General features: G+C 65.0%; 2 protein-coding genes across 4 annotated transcripts; one reads left to right on the top strand and one right to left on the bottom strand.

Moving 5' to 3' along the window:
• Window positions 590-7061, bottom strand: TMEM129 (transmembrane protein 129). 2 transcript variants are annotated; one of them, XM_003128802.4, is made up of 4 exons: window positions 5806-7061; window positions 2986-3460; window positions 2165-2324; window positions 590-2065 (listed from the first exon to the last, which is right to left on the bottom strand). In XM_003128802.4, the coding sequence occupies exons 1-4, from the start codon at window positions 6008-6010 to the stop codon at window positions 1817-1819; spliced, it is 1089 nt and encodes a 362-aa protein (XP_003128850.1). In that variant the 5' UTR covers window positions 6011-7061; the 3' UTR covers window positions 590-1816. The 2 variants fall into 2 exon arrangements, with proteins under 2 accessions (XP_003128850.1, XP_003356879.1); XM_003356831.4 differs by lacking the exon at window positions 2165-2324 and having other exon boundaries at window positions 5806-6501.
• On the top strand, window positions 6261-16253 carry TACC3 (transforming acidic coiled-coil containing protein 3). Of its 2 annotated transcripts, XM_021100897.1 has the most exons (17): window positions 6613-6679; window positions 7634-7883; window positions 8384-8546; window positions 8701-8843; window positions 10256-11050; window positions 11518-11593; window positions 11709-11829; window positions 12784-12836; window positions 12999-13102; window positions 13371-13458; window positions 13633-13737; window positions 14328-14404; window positions 14490-14533; window positions 15000-15160; window positions 15642-15748; window positions 15825-15945; window positions 16075-16253. In XM_021100897.1, exons 3-17 carry the CDS (start codon window positions 8385-8387, stop codon window positions 16138-16140), a joined length of 2223 nt encoding a protein of 740 aa, XP_020956556.1. In that variant the 5' UTR covers window positions 6613-6679; window positions 7634-7883; window position 8384; the 3' UTR covers window positions 16141-16253. The 2 variants fall into 2 exon arrangements, with proteins under 2 accessions (XP_003128852.1, XP_020956556.1); XM_003128804.5 differs by lacking the exon at window positions 7634-7883 and having other exon boundaries at window positions 6261-6679.

Below are 16761 nucleotides of genomic sequence, written 5' to 3' on the forward strand. Positions count from 1 at the left end.
AAACACATCTGACGAGGATCCCTGCGGACGCAGGTTCGATTCCTGGCCTCACGCGTTGCTGTGAGCAGTGGCGGCGGCCGCAGACGCGACTTGGATCTGGCGCGGCTGCGGCTGCGGCGTAGGCCAGTGGCTGAGGCTGATTCGACCCCGAGCCTAGGACCCTCCCTATGCCGCGGGTGTAGCCCTAAAAAGAGGAGAGAGAACATAAGGGAGCAGGAGGCACACGCTGTTGAGGAACTCCCGGCCCAAGCCACTCTCTCGGCCACCCAGGCACCCCAGCGGACACAGCAGAGAGCACAGGCTGGAGGCCCCAACACCTCGGGCCGCTGGCATCCTCCCCAACATAGGGCCCCGCGTGTTGACCCCTCCCAATCCCCCAGACCCTTCAACAAGGGTGCCGGGGAAGTGGACTTTTTGAGACCCCAGCCCCCCAGCTAGGAATCAGAAGATCCCTAGAGTCTGCCTCCTTTTTCCTCTCATTCTGAACAAATACGCACATTAAAGCTGCCGCTTCTAAGACCGCCTCTCCCCAACTGCTACCAAAGCTTGGGTGTCAGGAAAAACAAAATACTCCCATTAGGAAAATACATACAAGTTCATACTAACATTTTATTAAATAGTATATCACTTCACTACAATAGATCTATCTTTATAAAACTAAGCAATGTTCTTTCGCAGAAAAAATGTCCCCAGACCTGGCTCTCCCTTACCAGGGTTTGAAACTCCAGGCTGAGGCAGGGCACGGCTCCTGGCTGCCCCTCTGATGGCCTTCATCTGTGCGTGGCCCCGAGGACCACAAAGCTGGGCCTTCTCACTCCCAATCCTTGAGTTTGGTGCGGCCGTGGGTGAGCTGGGCCAGCTGAGTCCATCTCCCCCGCTTAAAATGGCTAGGTTTAGGGGGCTTGGGGCCACTCCCACAGCTCCATCTGTCAGCTGCACCCTGGGCCTGGAACTTCCCTCACTGCTCCCCACCGGCACCACCAGGACCTGGGAAGATGGCTGTCACAGCCTCAACCGCGCAGCACGTCCCCTTCTGAAGGGGCAGATCCTGCGGGGCAGTGACCAGCCTGGTGCCTGTTTTCCAGATGGAGGATGTTGCCGGGGTGCTTGGCCTTCAATTCAGTGCCCTTGCAACCAGGCGTCTAAGACTGGGCCCTTTCCCTGGACTCATGGGCAGCAGAAGGCACGTGGTACAGACCCCTCTAAGGGGTGGGCAGCGCCCACAAACACATGGCTAAAAACAGCCAGCCCTGCACCCAGACCCTGACAGAAAGCCCAAGGTATCCCGGGGCAGGGAGCGGGCCCTGGCTGGCCACAATCCCCGGGAGACCCTGGGCGCTGTCTCCTCCCTGGAGCAGTGACTCGGGTCTCCCCCTCCACTTCCCCGCTCTGTGCCAGGTCCTCAGAGTGGAGGCAGGCTGGGGACAGGAGTGGGGCAGCCTTGGGCAAATCTGAGTCTGTCGGGTAGCTGATGAGGAGCAGTCAAAGGTCTTGTGCCCAGAAATTTAAGGCAAGTGGTTCAGGTGAGGGCCACCTGGGGCAGACCACGGGGTCTCCGGCACAGCGGCCCAGACGCCCTGGAGACAGACCCAGCACCATGTCCTGTGTCCAGCACCCACCCCTACTCGGAAGAACAGAGAGTGAGGGACGCAGAGGTGCTGAAAACCAACCCCACTGCAGCAGAAAACTTCAAAAAGCCCTGGCCCCCCTGGCAGCCTCAGGACAGAGGCGAGTCACCCTGCCAACCCGCGGACAGCCTGAATGGAGGCCCTAAGTCCTGCCTGCTCTTCAAGGGTCACCGGCAGGGCCAGCGGGCTTATCGGACGGCACACACGTCCAGGATGCAGAAGCGCGCCCGGCAGGTGGGGCAGGGCACTCGGCTGGCCAGCCAGGTGTCAGGGCGCTGTGGGTCCTGGCGGCTGGCGAACCACTTGCCCATGCAGGTGAGGCACCACATGGGGCGGCAGGAGCACTGCTGGCACGCGCCCTCGGCCGCCTCCTGGCAGGTCTTCACCAGCTTCACACTGGCCCGGGTCTGCATGCAGCCGATGCAAGCCTCCAGGTCCTGCGGGCAGGCCAAGGTGGTCAGAGGGAGCCCGCCCGACAGCCCGGTGGTGGCCCCCCCTCAGGAGACATGGCCCTGGGGGCCCAGCCGCCCCCACACCTGGCTGCTGGGGACTGAGTAGGCCGGGTTGGCCTCCACCAGGGAGGCGAAGGTCTCCAGGAACAGGTCGCCCAGGCTCTGGCGGATGACCACGTTGGCTGCGCTGCGGATGGGTGCCCGGAGCTTCTCGCACAGCTCACCGTACTCCGTGGAGTTCAGCCTGCACGAGGTGGGCGCTGCTGGGCTGTCCACCCCCCGCCAGGGCGGGGTGTGGCTCCCCTGCGGCCTGGCCAGGACCCCGGAGCTGGCAGCAGGGAGGCCGAGGCTGCGCCCACGTGACCAGGGCACCCACAACCACACAGAATGTGACGGCTTAGCACTGCCCAGCTGCCAGAGGAAGGCCAGCCAGCGAAGACGGCCATGGGGACAGAGCCCACAGAGCTGGCGCTGCCCACTGGCCCCACGGGACGGGGACAGGGCGGGCAGAAAGACTGCAGCAGAGGCAGAGGGGCTCATCCTCAGCCGGTCCAGGCCCAGGGTGTGTCCTGGGGGACGGCAGGCCAGACGCAGCCTGAACTAGATGGGAGAACCTCGGCTCAGGCCCGGGTGCCCCCCAACATCGCCGGCGTGCTCCCCCCAAGAAGCGGTAGAAGGCGGCTCAAAGGAGGGGATGAAGAAAGAGGAAGCGGGGAGTACCTGGGGGGCGGGCTAGGGACGGGCAGTGGGGGCCTGAGGGAGGGTCACTGGGGAGGGGCAGCCGGAGGCACCAGCCACCCTCACCACCCCTGGGGCAGCACCAAGACCAGACCCTGGGTGCTGGCCGAGCGTCTGGAGCCCAGCAACCCCGGCCTCCAGCCCGCCCCGGCCACAGGCAAGCCTACCGGATGTCGAAGGCCGGCACGGCAGGGCTGGCACTGGCCACGCGGATGGTTAGGAGCTGCACGGGCAGGTTCGAGTCTGGCGAGAGATCATGCTGCTGGGACTGCGTCACGGTCAGGTGCACGTCCTGCTGCTGGGCCACGTGCACGCGGTACGTGGTCACCTTCATCACCCACGTGTCCGTCACAATCACACGGGCGCCTGGCGCCCCGGTGGCAAACTTGTCAATCCGCCGGAACTCGGTGTTCACGGAGGAAGCGACGGCCCGCCAGCCCGACTGCGGGGGGGCGTAGAGGGCCAGGGCGCGGGCCAGCGGGTGGTGGGCCCAGCGGTCGCGGGACCAGTGGTAGATCAGGGCGCAGGCAGCGGTGGGCAGCGTCAGCGCCAGCAGGAGGAAGAGCCGCCAGGTCTCCGGGGCCTGGCTCGGGGAGTAGAGCCGCTTTTCTGAAGCTGCGAAGCACATGCCCACGTAGTAGCCTGAAGGGGACAGGGCGAGCCGGGCCGTCAGCCTCCCCAGCGGGGGCCCGCCAAGGACCGCCGTGCTGTCCCTGTCCCTCCAGAGCTGGCGTGGGGGGTTGGGGGCACTTCCTCTCGTCCCCAGCCCTGGGCCTGGACCTCTGCCCTGGCGGCTCCCAGGGCAGGTGGGCCTCACCGGCCTCCACAGCAGGCCCAAGCCCGCCCTTGTCCTGTCCGCGGGAAACATTTTTGTTTTTCTTTTTTTTTTTCTCTTTCAACAAGAAAACATTTCTGTTTTTCTTTTTCAGCCGCCTGAAAGAAGCTCCTGGGCCGGGGATTGAATCTGAGCCAAAGCTGCAACCTACACCACCACTGCAGCAACACCAGCCAGACACTTAACCCACTGCGCTGGACCAGGGATCAAACCGGCGCCTCCACAGAGACAAGCCAGAGCATTAACCCCACAGCACCACAGCGGGAATTCCAGAAAACATCTTCAACTTACTGTTCTAGCTTTGTACAAGTAACAGCTGAGTACCAGGGGGCAAAAAACAAGAAAAACCTAGAAAAGCAAAAACAAATGCAAGGACCTGGTGTCGCCCAATGCGGGGCTGCCCAGTGGCCCTCCGAGGGCTGGATCTTGGCCTCTGGACCTCACCTGCTCTGAGGAGGCAGATCAGAGCCTGGCACATCCCAGAACTGGGACGTCATGTGTCAGACAGCAAGCAAAGAATGACAGAGGCTTGTCCCAAGGGCCGAGGAGCCAGCTCCAGGGCCCCCGCTAGCCAGCGGCAGGCCAATTTGCACGGTGAAATGAACAATGTAGACAGTGACCCGCAAACAAGTTTGAAACAGCAAAAAGAACGGCAGATGCTATCAAGTCAGTACACATACCCGGCTGCACATGCCAGCTCCAAGGTCAGGCACTGAATCCGAGCCACAGCTGTGACCTAAATCACAGCTGTGGCAAGAATAGATACTTAGCCCACTGTGCCACAGCTAAACCCCAAGTTGACACATTTTAAGCAACTCATTGTGTGTGTGTGTTACTATTGTAGCTCAGCCACAATCCATAAGGATGCGTGTTTGATCCTTGGCCTCGCTCAGTGGGTTAAGGGTCCAGCGTTGCCATGAGCTGCAGTGTAGGTTGCAGACACAGCTTGGATCTGGCATTGCTGTGGCCATGGTGTAGGCCAACAGCTGTAGCTCCAATTGACCCCTAGCCTGGGAACTTCCATGTGCCGCAGGTGCGGCCCTAAAAAGCCAAAAAATAATAAGTTAAAAAAAAAAAGACGAGATTTCCACAGGCCACAGATGCCACTGCCAAACAAAACAAAACAAAACACGTTCCTTGTCGGAGCACAAGGCCAAACTCCACTTCCTCCCCATGTGGCCCCATGAGTCACTCAGCCCACCTTTCTGTCCCCCTCCATCCTGGGATGGTGGTGACCCCACACACACACAGGCTGTTGGGAAGGTGCAGATGGAGGCTCCATAAAGCTGCAGAGATCCTTAGTTCCCAGGGCACAACCCCCAGGAGAACCCAAACTCTGAGCCATGCCTTTCTCCCGGAAACCGGTGAACGGGCACCCCTGCCCCGCAGGGAAGCTAGGTGGAGCGACCAGCTCCCCACCCTGGCCCTGCCTCTATCCTGGCATGGGCTGTCTTTTGCCCGCCTTCCCCACGGGGCAGGCAGCCCCCAGGCACAGGCCCACCTCGTCAGACCAGCCCAGCCCTTCCCAGCCACTTTCCACTGGCCCAGGCTGTATCTCCCTGATGCCAGCTGGAAACCCCTCCCATGTCCACCATGGCAGCTCCAGACAGGGCTGGCCACCGCCACCCGCCCTCCCCCACTTACGTGTGAGCCCAAGTTCTCCAGAGATTCCGCGCTTAGGACCCCACTCTCCAACCAGTCAGCCTCCCAGAGGCCAGTTAGCACCTGGCTCACCTGCCCAGCACAGCCCCTGGCAACACCTGAGCTTCCTGGCCGCACACACGCCTCTCCCCGCCCCGCACCTGAGACGCTCTCAACTGCAGTCGCCCTCCCTGCCTGCCCTTCCTGCACCCCTCTTCCAAGGACTGGGGCCGGCCACCTCTGTTGGCATCATGCCCCTTTCCTGGGAGCTGCCCCTAGGTGACAGCTCCCCACCTGCCCCAGTGACCAGAGCATCCTCTCCCCCAGGGTTCTGCTGCCCGCAAGAGGCAGCTGCGACCAGCACCCTCCTCCTCGCACGGGGCGCTTAGCCCACGGCCTCGGCTCTGCGGCCCGCGCGCGCTCCCCCGTCTCTTCCCCCCTGGGGTCCGGGAGATGGGCCTCCAGCGCCCCCCCCCCGCCCCCAGCTCCGCCGCGCGCCCCGCGAGCTCACCGAGCGGCAGCAGCGAGTGGCACAGCAGCGTGGCGGCCGTGCGGCGCAGGTGGTAGGGCACGAAGGCGGCGTCCTCGCTGCCCAGCCAGCCCGACAGCAGGTTCTGCACCGTGAGCCCGGCCGAGTGGAACTCGGTGGGGGTGAACACGAAGCATACGGCGAACACCAGGTAGGCCAGCGTGAAGGTGACCTCGGGGCTGTCCATCGCGCCGCCGTAGCCGCCGGGAAGCCGTCCGGGCGAGGCCCCCCGCCCCGGGGCGCAAAACAGGCCTCAGCGTCCGCGTCCGGTAGGCGCCGGGGCCGCGCGGGGCGCCCTGGGACGTGTAGTCCCCACCCTCAGGCCGCTCGCGGGGCGCTCTGGGAAATGAAGTTCCAGGACCCCGCTCGCGGCCAGACGTCCTGAGCCGCCGCGGCAGTCCTCGCGAGGGTTTGGAGCCTCCCCACGACCCGCCCTGAGGGCGGCGCTGAACTTGGCTCCATTCCACAGCTGGGAATACAGACTCGGGCGAGCAGCTCTCAGGCCCTGGGCCTTTCCGCGCAGCCCAGGCGCGTCTGCGCAGAGCCCGAGATTCCTGGGCGACGGCGGGCCCCGCACTCACCGCCCGCTCTCGAGCCGCGTTTCACCTTCGTCTGCTGGACGAGCCTGGGCTACCGAGAATTCCAGGGGCCGCCCTGCCTAGCGTGCCGCCTCGCCCGGAAGCGGAAGCCGCCTCTTGGGCGCAGCCTCCCATTGGCCTTCGACGCCCTGTGTCCCGCCCCGGCCACGCGCTGATTGGCCGTACGCGCCAACCGTCGATATTTGAATCGGCGGCGGGCAGCCGGGCTCCCGGACACGGCGCCTCCCGCTCCTTCGGTTCCGCGCAGCGGCCGGCAGGTAAGACGGCGACCGGGTCCGGGCTCGGGGCTCCGTTCCTGCCTCTTCTGGCCTGTCCTCGGGCCTTAGCCTGTCGCAGTGGCGGCCTGGACACGGATCTCTGACTCCTCCCGCGGCGCCGCGGTGCCCACAGTCGGCTCTCCTCGCCCCCCCCACCTCGGGGCGCCCCCTTCCCCGGGGTCCCATCTCGCCCGCACTCATCCAGCCGGCCCGGCCGCAGCTGGCAGCGGAGCCGGTGGGCTCTCGGCCCTGCCTCCCGAGGACGCCTAGTGGCCCCTATATCGCCCTCCACGAGGACCCTCCGGCCGGTCGCACCGGTCTTCCCTCTCCCCGGTGACCTCGCCCAGCCCCCGGCCCCCTGTGGCGGTGACCCGCACTGGCACTCCGCCCCTGACCAGCCTCCGCCTTGCTGCCCGGCCCCTCCTCCCGGCGCAGCCCCACCTGTGAGTCATCACCGACCCCGCGGCACCTGCAGCAGAAACCTGGGCTCCAGCGCTGATTCTCAAGAGCCTGCCGGCAGGCCCTCGACGCCAGTCCTCCTCCGCGCTGGCCTCGCCCCTTCTGCTCAGGAGCCGCCTCCCTGGCCCCCCGTCATTAGTAGGAGCCAAACCCGTAGAGGCTGCCATTGTCGCACCCCCACCTTCCCCAGGTGAAGGGATCCCACAGAAAGGGTGCTCTAAGTCTCCCTCCTGTGGCCCAGGGCCCTCCGGCCCCTCCCCGTTTCACCCCGTCCCCCAGGCCAAACCCAGTAGTCCCCCTTGACTTAGGCTTCCCTTTCCCACCTCCCCACGCCGCGTGTGGGCCTGCTGGCCAAGCCAGGGCTGACCGCTCCCCCCTGGCCACAGACAAGAGCCTCTGGCTCCCTGCTTCCCTCCTCCCGCTCCCTGCTCCACACGCAGCACCCAACCCCACACCCTCCAGGCGGCTCATCCCCCTGACCTCACCTCGTTCCAGGGCACCCGTGTTCCTTAGGCCCCAGCCGTTTTGCTCTTGCAGCTGAGGTCCCCGGGGCCCCCACCCCCAGCAGGTACCTGTGCTGCCCAGTTTTCTGGTGACTCCTAAGTTGGGAATGCCGGGTAGGTGACCATGATGAATTTGGGAAGGAGGAGTAGGACTATTCTAGAACCTCGTGGACCCGACCGGAGGCCCCTGGTGTGTTTCTAGTCTCCAGACCCTGGTGTAGAAGCACCTCAACTCCCCACAGGTGATCCTGCACGTGCCGCTTGTTACCATCCCTGCTCCTCCTCTGAGCCTTGGCCCTCCTGGCGCCCCCGTCGGTGGGCAGAGAGCCAGCTGCCCTGCCCTTCTGCTTTTCTGCCCTCCTCCATCTCGGCTGCCTGCTCCAGCCCCAGTGCCAAGGCCTCTGCCAGTTTTGTCACAGATCAGCCCTTATCTGTCTCCCAACTTTTACCCACAAAGTTCCAGTTATTTCGAGGACCTGTTCTTCCTTCTTGCCCTGTGGGCTGAGAGCCCTCCTAGCTCTTTCTCCCGGGAGGGGCAGCTCCCCCCAGAACGGGATAAGGACACGCTCTGGCAGAGGACATGCTGCCTGCGGTGTCTCACACACACACACACACGCCCGTGCAGGAAGGGGACGTCCACCCTGCGGCACCGTGGGGTCAGCTCGCTTGTCTTCACATATGTGCGTCTAGACAACAGGGTGTCCCCGCCCTCCTCTTGACTCACAACTCTCTGCTTTCCCAGAATGAGTCTGCACGTCTTCAGTGATGAAAATGTCACTGGTGACAGAAGTACAGAAAATTGCGACTTCCTGTTTTCACCACTGGAACTTACCGGAAGATCATCTGTCCTCCGGCTGTCCCAGAAAGAAAATGTGCCGCCCAAGAGCACAGCCAAAGCCACGAAGGTGAGCCCCGCAGATCTCCTGGGGGTCACACGTGCAGTCCCGGGGCCTGCTTTCCCGGGGCCTTAGCCAGCTGGCCGGGCGGGGCCCGGTGGCTTCTAGTGTGGTGGGGGAAGGTGTGAGTTATTGGACGAGTGCCTTCCTGTCTCCCCGACAGGTGACTTTTCAGACACCTCTGCGGGATCCACAGACTCACCGGATCTTAAGTCCCAGCATGGGCAGCAAGCTGGACGCTTCTTCAGCTCTAGGGGACACCGTTGGACTAGAAAGCTCTCATCAAGGCCGGGCCCGGAAAGAGAGGTAAGTGTTGGCGCTGTTTGGCAACCCGCAATCGGTAACCTCTCCGGCGGACTCCGCAGGAAAACGTCCGAGCTGGTTCCTCCTGGTCTCTGCTCCAAGTTTGTGTGGGAGTTGGAAGTCGTTTCTTCCTGGAAAGCGAATTGCGAAACGGGGGAAGTTTAAACCTCACACTCCACTCCTCTGTTGTGCCCTTGCCGACAACTTGGCCTTGGTTTTTGTTTGTCTCTGGGCATGAAATGTCCTGGCCGCATTTCCATGGAGGGACACTCTGTGGCTTTGCTGCTTTTCTTCCCTCCTGCCATGCCCGTGGCAGGCACAAGTTCCCGGCACAGGCGTTGAACCCACGCCAGAGCCACAACCTGAGCCACTGCAGTGACAGAGCTAGGTGCTTAGCTCACTGAGCCACAGGGGAGCTCCCTGCTGCCTTCTTAGCCTCCCACTTGGCTCTCCCTCCGCTTGCAAGTCAGCCTCCCATTCTCAACATCAGGCCTTGAAGAAAGCTTACGGACAGGCCTTAGTTCTAGAGGCAGAAGAGCTGTCTGTCCTGTGCTGTGGTCAGAGGCTCAGATTTTAAACACGTGACTGGCGGCAGAAGCTTTTTTGCAACCTTGCCAACCATGGGCTTGGGTGTGGTGGTCGCCTCGCACCTGCCAGGGCTTTTCCTGCTTCCGTCTGGAGATGAGGAACCTGGCGCGGAAGTTCCTGGGCCAGGGATCAAACCTGAGCCACAGCAGTGACAACGCCAAATCCTTAACCACTAGGCCACCAGGGAACTCCTATGCTTGCTTTTTCTCTTAAACGGATTTCAGGTGTCTAAAAGCCAAAGATGGCTAATGTGCCCTCACCCAACTCAAGGGAAGTGTCCTCCAGCCGAGTGCCCGTCTCCCCGTGGGGGACCCTGCAGTCCTGGCTCTCCCCTCGCCCAGCTTTCCGTGCTGCTTTTCAACATCAGTGTTTTTTTCGCTTTCCTTTTTGAGACTCAGCCAGCTGAGGTCAGCGCGACTCCAGACTCCAGCCGCGCGAGCCGCTCCAGGCCTGCAGAGCAGAGGCGTGTGGGCCCCGGGGTTGGGCCTGCTCTGCCCGAAGGCAGCGTCCTTGACCTGCCCTTTCTCCCTCCAGTGAGAAGCCCGACTCTCATGTGCCCTGGCTGGTGGTCCCCTGTTGGAAGGGGACATGGGCTGGCGTGGGGAACCTGACTCTGACCGTGGCCGTCGGGTTCCTGTGCTCAGTGCCCGTGTCTCCGGGTGGCCCCCCAGCATGGCTCTGCGGGACGCACTTGGGAAACCGCCCCTGGGAGAGGGTTGACTGGATGACCTTTTTTTCCTGTCTTTAGCTAATGCTGTCACATGGACTCAGACCTAGAAACCTGTCTGGGTCCTTACTTAAAGTTAAGTAAGTCTGTTTCTAAAAAGCCAACAGCTTACCAAGGAAACAGACACCAGAACCACCGATGGAATTCTCCCGAAACCAGCAGTGGCCGATGCCCATCCTCCTCCGGGGGACCCGACACCCGCCTCTGAAGAGCAGCACCCCGACAGGCCTCCCGCAACCCCCCTGGCCAGCCCGGATCCCCCCAGCTCTCCCCAGATGCCAGAACGTGCTGAGAGCCAAGTGGCGCCCGGCGGACAAGGCTCCTGCAGCCCCGCTCACAGCCCGCAGAGACACAGCCGCCCTCGTCCCTCAGAGGACAGCCTCGCGGCCGCCTCCGCACCACCGCCCCAAGACCGGGCAGAGGAGCCGCTCGGAGCCCCCGGGGAGAAGGGTGTGCCCTCTCCCTCTGCCGGAGCCCGAGGAGAAGAGCCCCTGGTGGACCAGCCGGGCGAGGCCCCGGCAGGCTCCGAGGACACTGCTGGCCGCGAGGACGCTGGCCCTGCTGCGGCCGGAGGGGCCCCGTCCCCCAGTCCTCGGAAGCACGAGGCCGCGGGCCAGACGGCCGACCGTCCGAGGGGTGGGCCCGTGAGGCTGGAATTTGACTTCTCTGACAGTGCCACCAGCAAAAGGCCACCCCCACTGAGGAAACGGGGGAAGACCCCAGGTCTCCAGCCTCCCTCGAGGAGACCCAAGGCAAAGCAGGGGACGGTCTCCGGGGAGGCGGGCGAGGGTCTGGACGGCAACCCGCTCGGAGGCGATGGGGAGGCCCGGACCCCGGAGCCCTGCCCGAGCAGGCCGGCCGGGCCCGCGGCCGCAGAGGACACGTCTCCGAGCCGGTGAGCACGGGGGCAGTGGGGGCAGCGCCCCAGACCAGAAATGCCCCCTGCAGCCCTGTGGGCCTGGGCACACGTGGCCCGGGGGTGGGGGGGAGCAGCAGGGAGCGTCCGTGTGGCTGTGCCCCCTGCTGGGCAGGCTGACCTGCTGTTTGAGCACGTGCTCTCCCAGACAACACCTGGCAAAGTCCCCTGCGTGAGGGCTGCCCGGGGACACTGCTGAGGGGCTCAAGGCCTCCAGGCCTCTCCCCGGCTTCTGTGGCGCTTTGCCGGTGGAAAGGATGAGTGGGTCCTTGGGGCTGGCTGTTTCTTGCGTTGGCATGGCCTCAGAGCACCTTGCCTGCTCCTAAGAAGTGGTTCCCACGCAGGTGAGGTTGGGGGCCTGGCTTAGCCCAGAGCCTGGGCAGGTGGCAGCTCAGTGCCAGAGGGGGAGGCGTGGGGCGCGGGCCCTGCTGACCCCGTCTCTTCAGGCAGGTGCCTTCAGCGTCAGTGGATGACATGCCAGGGCTGCAGCCCATGGCGGGGACCCCAGGAGCCACTGGCGAGGTAGGGAGCACAGCTCGGCCTCGTGCGGGGAGTGGAGGTGCCTGGTGGGGCTCACTGCTCCACCCCTCGTCCCCTCGCTCCCACGGGCCCAAGGTGACCCCAACCTCCCTTCCAGGAGGGGGCCACAGATGCCTCGGGCACACCAGCTCCCACCAGCAGCCCTACGCCCCCTGTTCCGTGCAGCCCAGGGCCTGCCCCAGACCTGAGTGGAGAGCAGTTCCGGGACCCCGCCGACGGTACGTCCCTCCTCCGTCCTCGTGGCCCTGGTGCTTGACACGTGTCCATGAGCACAGGCGTTCAGGGGCGTCTGCAGGTGACCGTCCCGCAGGCCACTCTGTTCCCCAACTTCACTGATCCGCAGGGGAACTTCTGGTTTATCGGGAGGCAGGCACTTTCAGAGTAGAGCTGAGACCTTTGACATAAAATCTGGAGTCCCGTCGTGGCGCAGCAGAAACGAGTCCGACTAGGAACCGTGAGGTTGCGGGTTTGATCCCTGACCTCGCTCCGTGGGTTAAGGATCGGGTGTTGCTGTGAGCTGTGGTGTAGGTTGCAGATGTGGCTCGGATCTGCCATTGCTGGGGTGTAGGCCGGGAGCTATAGCTCCGATTCCACCCCTAGCCTGGGAACGTCCACATGCCGTGAGTGTGCTTAAAAAGACGAAAGAAAAAAAAAGTTAAAGGACTTCCCTAGGCTGGATTTTTCCACAGCAGTTCTCAACCCAGGGAACCTGGCTCCCAGGGGTCACTTTTGTCTTTTTAGGGCGGCACCCGTGGCATAGGGAGGTTCCCGGGTTAGGGGTCGAATTGGAGCTGCAGGTGCCAGCCAACAGCACAGCCACAGCAGCTCAGAATCCGAGCCGCGTCTGCGACCTACACCACAGCTCAGGACAGGGCAACGCCAGACCCTTAACCCAATGAGGCCAGGGGTTGAACCCACATCCTCATGGATACAAGTCAGATTTGTTTCCAGGGCGCCACACCAGAAACTCCCCACGGGTCACTCTTGGTTGTCATGCCTGAGGGTGCTGTCAGTGCCCTGCGGTGCACAGCATGGCCCCCAGAACCATCCAGGCCCAGGCATCCTGAGCCAAGGACGGCAGCCCCGCTTTCCAGCAAAGGGCCGCCTCGGGGGAGGAGGGGCCGCCCCTGCCTCGGGGGTGCTTGGTGCCCCGGCTACCGCCTCCCTCTCAGTCCTAGGCACGGGCGCCGAGGTGGACTACCTGGAGCAGTTCGGGGCCTCCTCCGTGAGTACCTGTCCTAAGGCGCGGCCCCCAGGACGGCCCCACGTCTTGGCCCGCGAGGCTGCTCTTCCCAGGGGGAGGGTCCTGTCCCGTCCTGGCTGGGCACCCCCGCCGGCCGCTCTGCTGCCACTCGGGCGCCCATGAACCTGCCCCCACCCTCCACAGTTTAAGGACTCAGCCCTGCGGAAGCAGTCCCTGTACCTCAAGTTCGACCCGCTCCTACAGGACAGCCCTCGGCGACCGGCGCCCACGGGCCCCAAGCCAAGCAGGTGTGTCTCCTTCCACCTCGGGGCGCGGGCAGGTGGGAGGGAATGGGAACCAGACGCTGGAGCAGGACAGGCCCATGGCTGGGGTCCGAGTCTGAGTGGCCTGGCCGACGACCCTGTCTCTCCTGCACCCGCGGGGCCACACTTGTGCCTTGGCGGAGTCCAGCAGCCGGACAAGCAGAGAGGCCCACGGGTCCCCAGAACCTGTGCTCTGGCCTCGGGGGCCCCAGGCTGACCCCTGCCCTGCATGTTGTGTTCCTCCTGGTTGCAGCGCATGTGGCATGGACGCCCCTTCCTCGGGAAGCGCCCCGGAAGCCGCACTGCTGGACCTGGACTTCCTAGAAGCACCGGCCCTTCCTGTGAGTGCTTCAGCCCTTTGTGCTCTGAAGAGACGCACGGTGCTGGAAGGGCCCGGGTTTTCTGTTCGAAGATCCGAAGGCCGGCTCCTTGCCGTCGGGGGAGCGGACGGGGTGGAGGTGGGCGCCGGAGGAGGAGGAGGAGCGCGTGGCCCAGCGGGTCTTCGTCGCCCACAGGCACTTGGCCCAGCCCCCAGTGACCTGGGGCCCGGGGGCCCGCTGCTGCCCGTGGGGCCCATCGTGGACGTGCTGCAGTACAGCCAGAGGGACCTGGACGCAGCGGTGAGGACGAGGGCTGGGGGGGCGGTGGTGGTTCCTCGGCTCCCTACTGGCTGCCGTCCTTGGCGCGGCTCCATGCATGGGCCTCCCGTGGCTGCAGGCCGAATGGCCGGCCTCCACTTACAGACCCGCAAGCCAGGCCCCAGTGAGCTGAGTGTCCTGTGTCCCCCCAGCCTCCCACGTTGAGCTCATTCGCAGGCGGGGTCTGGGCCTCCTCCGTGGGGGCCGATCTGAGTCATCCTGGGGGTAGCAGCCCCCAGGCCCCCTCATCGCCCGACGATGCCCTGGGCAGTGTCCAGCTGGTCCTCTCTCTGGGAGGCCTGTGTGCCAGGCCCGGGATGGGCCGTACACCTGGCCAGATGTGCCCAGGCCACCCCCACAGCATCTGTGTCCTGCCCAGAGCCAGCCCAGCGGCCCCCAGCACCCGCCCCCCACTTCCAGGCTGTGTCCCCCTCTGCTGCTGGGCCCTCCCCCTGCGGGCTGCTCCCCAGCCATGCCTGTGTCAGGTGTCCCCACCCACGCCGGCCACCCAGCCTGGCGACACCTGGCGAGGGAGGGCGCCCAGCACCGAGTCGGGTGTGCGGTCTGCGCAGGTGGAAGCAACACAGAAGGAGAACGCGGAGCTGAGGAGCAGGTGCACGGAGCTCCAGGAGAAGGTCCTAGAGATGGGGTAAGGCCGCGCGGTAGCTCCGGCCGGGCCGCCCGCCACAGCGCTCGCGCGGGGCGCTCACGGCGCGTCTGCTCTCCTCCCACAGGAAGATCATGGACAGGTTTGAGGAGACCGTGTACCAGGCGATGGGTGAGTGTGGGGACAGGCCCTTTTCCTGGCAGCCGTTCCCACCGCCTGCCTGCCGGCCGTGGCCCCTGGGCTGAACAGCTGGTGGGGTCAAGGTGGCAGACAGACTGAGTCGCTCCCGTGGGCACTGCCCCCAGGGTCTCCCCTCCCGCAGGTGGCTGCTCTCCGTGGGAGCTGAGCCCCGGGCATGTCCCAGCTGCAGCGGGGGCAGCGGCCCCGAATGGGCGGACAGCTCTGGCCCCGGGTCCTGCGGGCCTCGGCCCAGGGTTCCCTGCCCCCTGTGCCTGGTTCTGGGTGGAGGTGGTATTGGGGCGACGGCTGTTTCCTGGGCGCGTGTGACCTCGGGCCCTGCCCTGCGAGACCCCGAGAGAGGGCACTCGTGCCCCCGCCCAGCGGGCTCGGCGCTGGTCGTCTGTGGAGCCGCTGGCTGGCCACCCCTCTAACCGGGAGCCGGTCCTCCTTCCTTAAGAGGAAGCTCAGAAGCAGAAGGAACTCGCCCGAGTTGAGGTCCAGAAGGCGCTCCAAGAGCAGGAGCACGTCAGCGGCGACCTGCGCTCCGTGGAGAAGTCCTTCTCCGAACTCTTCAGGCGCTTCGAGAAGCAGAAGGAAGTGATCGAAGGCTACCGCACGGTAGGCGCCAGGGCGGGCCTGAGGCCCTGGTGACACGGTGGTTGCCAGCAGGGCTGCGTGGCAGCAGCGGTGGGGATGGGAGGCTGGGGGCCCTGCAGGACGCGGGAGACAAGCTGGGCCTTGGCGTGGAGGCTGGGAAGGCGGCTCTCGGCTTCGGCACCCACGGCCGTCCTCTGGCCCTGCAGAGACACCACGCCCCCGTGGCCGTGACCCCGCTGCTGGCATGTCCCTCCTGGGGCAGCAGGGAGGGCACAGGCTGTTCCCAGGGGTGCCCGGGCGTGGGGGCCGTGGGGTCAGGCCCAGCGCCCAGAGGCCCTCCTGAAGCTCGGGGCCGGGAGGCCTGGGGCCGTGCGTGTGGCGGGCATCTCTGAGGGACCCCGCCAAGGGCTGCGCCATCCGCGGCCCAGAGGGCCTGGACGGGCCCAGGGCCCCGACTGAGCCCTGACGCCTCGCGCTCTCGTCCCCACCCGGCCCCTCGAAGAACGAGGCGTCGCTGAAGAAGTGCGTGGAGGAGTACATGGAGCGGCTGGAGAAGGAGGGCCAGCGGTACCAGGCGCTGAAGGCCCACGCGGAGGAGAAGCTGCAGCTGTGAGTGTCAGCGGGGGGCGGGGGGGTCCCCGGGGCCCGGCCCGCCAGGGCTCAGCCCTGCCCCTCGCTGCTCCAGGGCCAGCGAGGAGATGGCCCAGGTGCGGAGCAGGGCCCAGGCCGAGGTCCTGGCGCTGCAGGCCGTCCTGAAGAAGGAGCAGATGCGCGTCCAGTCGCTGGAGAAGGCCATGGAGCAGAAGGTGGGCTGGGGGCATGCGGGGCGGGAGGGGGGCCAGCCCTCCAGCTTCCGGCAGCCGCCAGCAGCCCCCAGGCCTGCTGCGGGCTCCGAGCCCTGTAAGGAAGCTGGGGGTTCGACTTGCCTCCCTCAGACTAAGGAAAATGACGAACTGACCAGAATCTGTGACGACCTCATTTCCAAGATGGAGAGGATCTGACGTGGAAGCCCCGGCCTCGGCCGGCCGCCTGTCTGTCTGTCTGTCGGGGCTTTTCCTCTCTGTTCCCCTCACCTCATTTTTAGGAAGAAGTCTCAATAAAGAAATAAGTCTGAGCCCTGGAGCGGTCCTGGTCTTGACGGACGGAAGGGCTCGGCTGAGCCGACCCCGGCTGCCGTCCTCCCTCGGGCCACAGGTCAAAACCCAAGAGGGCCCACGTTCGTCGTTGTTTAGGGCTGCACGCACAGCACGGGGAAGTTGCTGGGCCGGGGATCGAACCTGAGTCACACCTGCACCGACCCGAGGCACTGCAGTCAGATTCTTAACCCCCTGCACCACAGCTGGAGCTCCAGACAAACTCGGGCTGTAAGAGGCAAGCTGAGCTGGCCAAGCTGACGGCTGGCTTTGTGTCACCTGGCAAGGCTGGTCACAGTCCCCATTACCCACAGCAGGACGCTGCCCCGGGGTTGGTAGCAGTGCGGAGTTCACGCCTACGGCGGGGCGCTGGGCCGGCCTCGGCAGCGTGGGGGCCCCTCCAGTCCACGAGGAAGGAGGGTCCCACCCGAGACCAGCAGCCCCTGCCTGGGTTGCCGGCCTGTCGAGCCCCCGCAGCCCCCTAGCCGG

This window comes from Sus scrofa, chromosome 8 (assembly GCF_000003025.6).
Source record: "Sus scrofa isolate TJ Tabasco breed Duroc chromosome 8, Sscrofa11.1, whole genome shotgun sequence".
Classification (NCBI taxonomy): Eukaryota; Metazoa; Chordata; class Mammalia; order Artiodactyla; family Suidae; genus Sus; species Sus scrofa.